This window comes from Dipodomys merriami, unplaced genomic scaffold (assembly GCF_024711535.1).
Source record: "Dipodomys merriami isolate MVZ:Mamm:240054 unplaced genomic scaffold, mDipMer1.0.p SCAF_2, whole genome shotgun sequence".
Lineage (NCBI taxonomy): Eukaryota > Metazoa > Chordata > Mammalia > Rodentia > Heteromyidae > Dipodomys > Dipodomys merriami.
Genome location: NW_027203381.1, coordinates 90,305,460 through 90,312,545, shown reverse-complemented (window position 1 = coordinate 90,312,545; position 7,086 = coordinate 90,305,460). Strand labels below are relative to the sequence as shown.

Here is a 7,086-nt window from a genome sequence, read left to right as displayed (position 1 = left end):
TCATCTACTGAGGGGCATCTGGGTTGGTTCCATATCTTTATATAGAAGATAAAGGTGAATTAGTTCAATGCTCTCTTGAAGAAGATTTAAAAGTAAAAGGATCTCAGGAATGGGCTTTTGAATGGAATGAAAAGGATGGAGTGGATAGCAGGCACATAGTACTGCACTCAGCCATAGGTTGGGATCTAGTCTCAGAAAAGTTTTGCCAGTTCTGGCTTTGAATCATATTTCCCTGTTCTATGCATCCAGTATGATTAAAATCCCAGGCTTACATACCCATGCCTGATTTGGACAAGCCTTTGTGGAACTGTCAATGTCATGAATGAAAAGAGGAGGAGGAAACTATCACAGATTGGAGGAAAATAAGGAGAGATTATAACTTATTGCATCCTTGGTTAAATTATGAAACATTAACATGATATTAAGGGATAATCAAAAAAAGTCTAGATAAATGGGATTGCATTAAACTTCAGAGATTCTATATGGCAAAGGACATAACTAGCAAGATAAATAGAAAGCCCACAGATTGAGAGCACTTCACTGGCAGTACAACAGACAAGGGCCCATATGAAAAATATATTTAGAGTTCAAAAAATTAACCCCCCAATAACAAATCCTCAAAGAAACAACCACCCCATTAATAAGTGGGCTGAAGGATTAAGAAGAGACTTCTCTGAAGAGGAAATAAGAATGGCCAAGGGACACATAAGGAAATGTTCAACGTCTCTGGCCATAAAAGAAATGCAAATCAAAACTACATTGAGCCTGGTGCTAGCAGCTCACGCCTTTAATCCTAGAGACTCAGGAGGCTGAGATCTGAGGTTCTCAGTTCAAATACACCCCAGGAAAGGAAGTCTATTAGATTCTTCTCTCCAATTAACTACCAGAAAATCGGAAGTGGCGCTGTGGCTCAAGTGGTGGAGTGCTTGCCTTGAGCTGAAGGGCTCAGGGACAGGGCCCAGGCTCAGAGTTTAAGCCCCTCGACCAAAAATATAAATAAACACTACATTAAGATTCTACCTCATTGCGGTTAGAATGTCCATTATCAAGAAAACAAATAATAATAGATTCTGGAGGGTATGTGGCCTAAAGGGAATACTACTGCAATGTTGGTAGGAATGTAAACTTGTTTAACCACTCTGGAAAGCAGTATGGAGGCTCCTCAAAAGACTAAACATAGATCTCCCCTATGACCCAGCAATCCCATATCTGGTCATTTATCCTAATGATCACAAACAAGGCTACTAAAGCTACAAGCACAACTATGTTCATTGCAGCATTGTTTACTATAGTTAAGATATGGAATCAACCCAGATTCCCATCAATAGATGAATGGATCAAGAAAATGTGGTATATTTACACAAGGGAATAATATGCTTCCATTAGAATGAATGATATCACCCCATTTATAAGGAAATGGAAAGACTTGGGAAAAATCATATTAAGTGAAATAAAGAAACATAGTCTCCATGGTTTCCTTTATTTGTATTAGGATACATCTAGAATAGTCCTAGCAGAGCATAGCAATAGCCCAATAGCTATGTACATTTGACCATACAAAATGATTCTAATTGAAATGAACTCCAAGAGAGGTTTTGTTTTTCTTTTTTCTTTAATGTACTATTTCTTTTGTCTTTCATTTCCCCCCCTCTGGTTTATTCCTTGGCATCACTTTTTCTGATTTTTGGTACTCCTTGTCTTGTTTATCTGATTTGGGGAAGGGAAGGGAAATCACAGAAAAGGTGAAGCAAAGGGTGAACCAATGCAACAGCAATACTCACTAGACACTATGTTGGAAATGAACCTTACAACTTGGATGGGAGGGGAGTTGGAGAGGGAGGGGAAGTGGAAGAAAATGAGGGCGGGCATAACACTGTTCAAAAGAAATGTACTTATTACCTTACTTATGTAATTGTAATCACTCTGTTTATTGCCTTTGCAATAAATAAAAAAACCCTCAATTAAGAAAAGTGAGGGAAGGGGTGGAGATGGAAGGGATGAGGGAGAATGATACAAGGGGTGACATCCATCAAGATGCATTATATTCATCAACTGCTTTGTCGAATAGCAACTCCCCTGTAAAATACATAAAGATAATCAGAGATATTAACAATTGAAATATATAATTATTAATATTTCTAATGTAAAGTTAATAAGTTCATTGTATATAAGCTAACACAATTGCATTGAAACCATTTTGAAGGAAATCTTCACTGAAGATTTAGGGGTTGCTCGAGTAGTAGAAATATAAAATTAGTGGTACATGATGGGTATGGAAAGATTTTTATTTACTAAACAATTATAGTTTAATATTTTAATTATCTTATTAACTGTCAGTTAAAAATTACTGTTTGCTCTTTTTGTGCTGATTATATCTTTATGATGAGAATTATTTTTAACTACAGATTGGCAAATTGCCATTGTATAGATACCCTATTTTGGAGAAACAAAATAAAAATGACCTAGAGTAAATGTGAAAACATTTCTAATTACAGAATAAATATTCTGAGTGAATACATCTCCAAACATAATCTTTTGTATGAACTAAAGTCATACTGAAGATTTAATTCCAATTGAAGTTTACCTCACACCAATGGCATTGATTCAAGAAAAATGAGTCATTGAGATTGTACAATCTTAAATTTTTAATTTAAGTAATCCCTCAAAATATTACGCTTTGAGCTAGGTGCCAGTGGCTCACATCTGTAATCCTAGCTACTCAGGAGGCTGAGATCTGAGAGTTGCAGTTCAAAGCCAGCCCAGGCAGGAACGTCCATGAGACTCTTATCTCTAATAAACCAAACCACTCAGAAAACTGGAAGTGGTGCAGTGGCTCAAGTGGTAGAGTGCTAGCCTTGAGCTGAAGAACTGAGGGACAGCGTTCAGGTTCAGAGTTCAAGCTCTATATGACTGAAAAAAAAATTATGCTTTGAGCTTAAGAAATTTGTAAACAATACTAAGTGAAGGTTACCTCTATGTACAATACTTTTTATCCCTAGCATTTACTGATTAGTCAAAAATTTGAATAAAGGGCTGAAAGTCATATAATTTTGTAGTTAACTGCTGTTGCATCCTAATACATTAGATTTTGCTGTACATTTTTTTTTGGTACTGGTCCTAGGCTTGAACTCGAACCTGAGTTCTGTCTCTGAGCTCTGTTGCTAAAGGCAAAAACTCTACCAATTGAGCCACAGGTCTATTTTCATCTTTTAGGTGGTTAGTCAGAGATAAGAGTCACACAGTCTTTTCTGCCTGAGCTGGCTTTGAACCACAAATCTCAGATCTCAGCTTCCTGAGTAGCTAGGATTATAAGGGTGAACCCCTGGTTGCCTGACTTGAGATTTTAAAGTACATTTTACAGAATCTGTTCCTTCTAATCTAATTTGATTCTAGTACGGATATACCATTTTATTAGAAAATGATACTTTTTGACTTTGCTTATTCCTACATTTGATTTCACTGTGAATATAGTGGGAAGGATAGAAAAGTAAGATATTAGACATAGTAAAGTTTTCAACTGATGTTGCCAGAATAAATATAGTCAATTCACTGACAGTTAACACAAGGGTAAGATATCAGAGACAAAGAGATCGGTTTAATGAGATTTACAGAAAATTGATCTAAACATTAAGACTATTTAAATCATGGAATACAGGTTCTCAGTTATGTAGGCAGTCTCCTGGTCATCTGAATACTTACATAGTGATACCACAACATAACCATTTAGCAGACACAGGCTATTACTGCCAGAAGAAAATAGTCTGTAGTTTCCACAGAACAGAAAAATAAAACCGTGTCATACATTCACAGATGGAAAGAGCTCTGTCCTCAGATAAGAATTTAGCTAACATTTTTGGAGAAACATCTGAGGAGCAGAAATCATCTATTAGAGCCCTATTTCTTTAGCTGCTCTCAAACTTTACTCTCACCACCTAATTATATAAATGTAAAAAAAAGTTATTGATGTTTGTCTCATCCTGAGTTCTTTCTAAACAATCAGTTTTTTGAACTTCACAACCATATTAATTGCCTTCTCAGAGGACTTCAACATGTGATGTCTCAATGAATTCGAATTCCTGAGAATGGCACAGAGGACTTGAAGTAAACTGCTCCACCCAAATGTCTCGCACTCACTAAGACTTCTCTGGGACACCTTGCCCTTTGTCTTTGCCCCACTACCTCCCACTCCCAGCATTGACTGTGGTCATGCTCATTGATGATTTGCTGCCACTGTCAAAACTTTTCTTTCAGGTAAAGTTTATTTCTGATGTTACATAATAACAAAATAGTAATGGTGATAAAACTACTTTCTTAAGCTTCAAGCATGTAAAGAGGGGACACAATAGATTCAAACTTTGCTCCTACTGGGATTACTCACATGATTTTGTTAACTTAAATAGTTCAATATAAGAAGCTGTTATTTTAAGAAAGCATAAAACAGCATGCCTAAGTTGTTGCTAAGACATATGTATAAAAAGTCTAACCTTAAACATAGCATGCTGCACATTTTCAACAAATTTATTTTACATTTCTACACTGAGATAGTGAATAAATGTCTATGTTTAAATATTTAGGATTTTCATTCTACTCTGTCTCCTTTTTTTGCATGAACATCGCCATCTTTTGTTAATGCTATGAATCACTGGAGTCAGTGTAGATCTTTGAGTCTACTAATAACCAGTGAAATAAATAATGATAGCAATGAGAAAAGTTATTTATGGAGAATATTCTATGATTAAAGTAACATATATGAAATAAACTACATGAAAAATTAATATTGATGACATTAACAACAGCATTTAAAACTACAGATTAAAAACAAGAAATACAGAAATGCTATTTCAAAAGAATTTGAGAGCAAAATGACTAACATTAAATTTAAAAATAATATTGAAGGATATTTATTCTGGATAAATATATACTCAAAAGTAATTCCATGACACAAAGTCACACTGAAAATCAAACTCAACCATGCAATTAACCTCCGGCCAATGGCAATGCTTCAAAAAGATTAGTAGAACTTAGAACATGCGTGAGATTAAAATTATGTTGTGGAACTAAGAAATTTGCCAAAGATATTGAAAAAACTATGCTTTAAAATAGAATGACTTTACTAGTATTAGTTTGGGTTATTAAAAATTGTGACTAGTTGTTCTCTAATTTATAAATAGTTTTTCCAGTTCCATTCTGATGTGTCCCAGTACCATAGATTTTAAAGCATATTTTACCCTAGTCTCTTTTCTAAATTAATTTGACTCAAATATTATTATGTTTTAAACAACTTAATATTTTGATTGTGGTTTTGTGTATTACCTATACATTTAGAAAGTTCCAATCACTTTAGCAAATTAAAATCACTTCACCAAGAGAGATAATATTATTTATTTCAGCATATTACAAAATTATTTTCTTCATTGATCTTTTCAAAACACTGATCACTTCCTTATTTCTTAGACTATAAATGAAGGGATTTAATAATGGGATCACCACAGTATAAAAAATAGCAACAGGTATATTTTTATCTCCTGAATTAATTGAACTTGGTTGAGCATACATGAAGAGCAGAGAGCCATAGAACATAGACACAGAGAGGAAGTGGGATGCACAGGTAGATAAGGCTTTGCCTCTTCCTCCTTTAGATTTCATTGTGAATATTGTAAAAAGGATATAAAAGTATGATACTAGGACTATAGTAATTGTAAAGACTTGAATTGACCCTGCCAAGATAAATAGTATCAACTCATTGATATAAGGGTCAACACAAGAGATTCTATATAGCGGTAGGACATCACAGAAAAAGTGATCAATTTGATGAGATCTACAGAAAGTTAACTTAAGCAATAACCCTACTTCAATCATGGGGTGCAAATTTCCAGCTATGTAGGCTCCAGTAGTCATCTGAATGCAAAGTTTCTTGGACATCATGGTATGGTACTGGAGTGGGTTGCAAATGGCCACATAGCGGTCATAGGCCATTGCTGCCAGAAGAAAGCAGTCTGTAGTTTCAGCAAGACAAAGAAAATAAAACTGGACCATGCATTCATAGAAGGAAATTTTTTTTTCCAATGAAAAGAAGTTCTCTAACATTTTGGGCATAATGGCAGAGGAGCAGCAGGAATCCATGAGAGCCAGGTTTCCCAGAAAGATGTACATTGGTGTGTGAAGACGGCGTTCCATGTAAATCAGTACCACCAATCCAAGATTCCCCACCATGGTGATTAGATAGATGGCAAAGAACAGGACAAACAGGATAGTCTTCAGCTCTGGATGATTTGCAAATCCAGTAAGTACAAATTCATTTGTTGAGGAGTAGTTGTCAATCATCATGCCTTTGTCTGTTTAAATAGGAATTAGGTAGACATTATATATAAGATTTTAACAAGAGCATCTATATTTATATAAATATGGTTATGCACATATTGCTTTTATTATATGTAGATGCGTTTCTTATTCAGTTATTCCTTACTGTCTGGAACATAGCAATCAGGACATTTGTTCGCTTAAAGTATAAGGACTTATGACTTCAAGCTGACTTTGGAGAATTCATGTGGATGTTTTGCTATTTTCTTGGAAAATACTTAAAGCAGAACAAGTATACCTTTATTTGTACAAGGATCCAATAGTAATTTGTAGGATTCATACTTGGTTCTTTGTTCCCAAACAAATTCTATATCATTTTCCACATTTTTTATTACTGCAAGAACAGTTTTTATTTATGTTCTTAAAAGACTGTTTCAATAAAGCATAATAGAGATACATTAAATTAATATATTAGAAATTGCACAACAATCACCAAGGGCTGAGGAAAGGATTCATGTTGTATGAAACTTGCCTATAAAAGATAAAGCAATAGCCACAAATTATTACCTCTCTCACCCCTTTTCCCTTGTTGGTGCCATAATTAGCATTGATTTTGTAACAGATATTTAAATATCTATGATTTTGACTGAGGCATAACTATATACAATTCTAACTAATAAAGTTTTAACTTAGGGTCTGAGTTATGTTTTTTCACTGAAGATAATTTATAATTTTTAAATGAAAATTTCCTTTATATTTGTTTACTTTTACTTTGGATGGTACTGA

The 7,086-nt window shown here is 34.4% G+C and overlaps 1 protein-coding gene across 1 annotated transcript; it reads right to left on the bottom strand.

Annotated features, from left to right (window-relative positions):
- On the bottom strand, positions 1 to 6,327 carry LOC138831867 (olfactory receptor 5K3-like). Its single transcript, XM_070028885.1, has 2 exons — positions 5,408 to 6,327; positions 1 to 91 (listed from the first exon to the last, which is right to left on the bottom strand). Exons 1-2 carry the CDS (start codon positions 6,325 to 6,327, stop codon positions 1 to 3), a joined length of 1,011 nt encoding a protein of 336 aa, XP_069884986.1.
- Between the last annotated feature and the right edge of the window lie 759 nt (positions 6,328 to 7,086).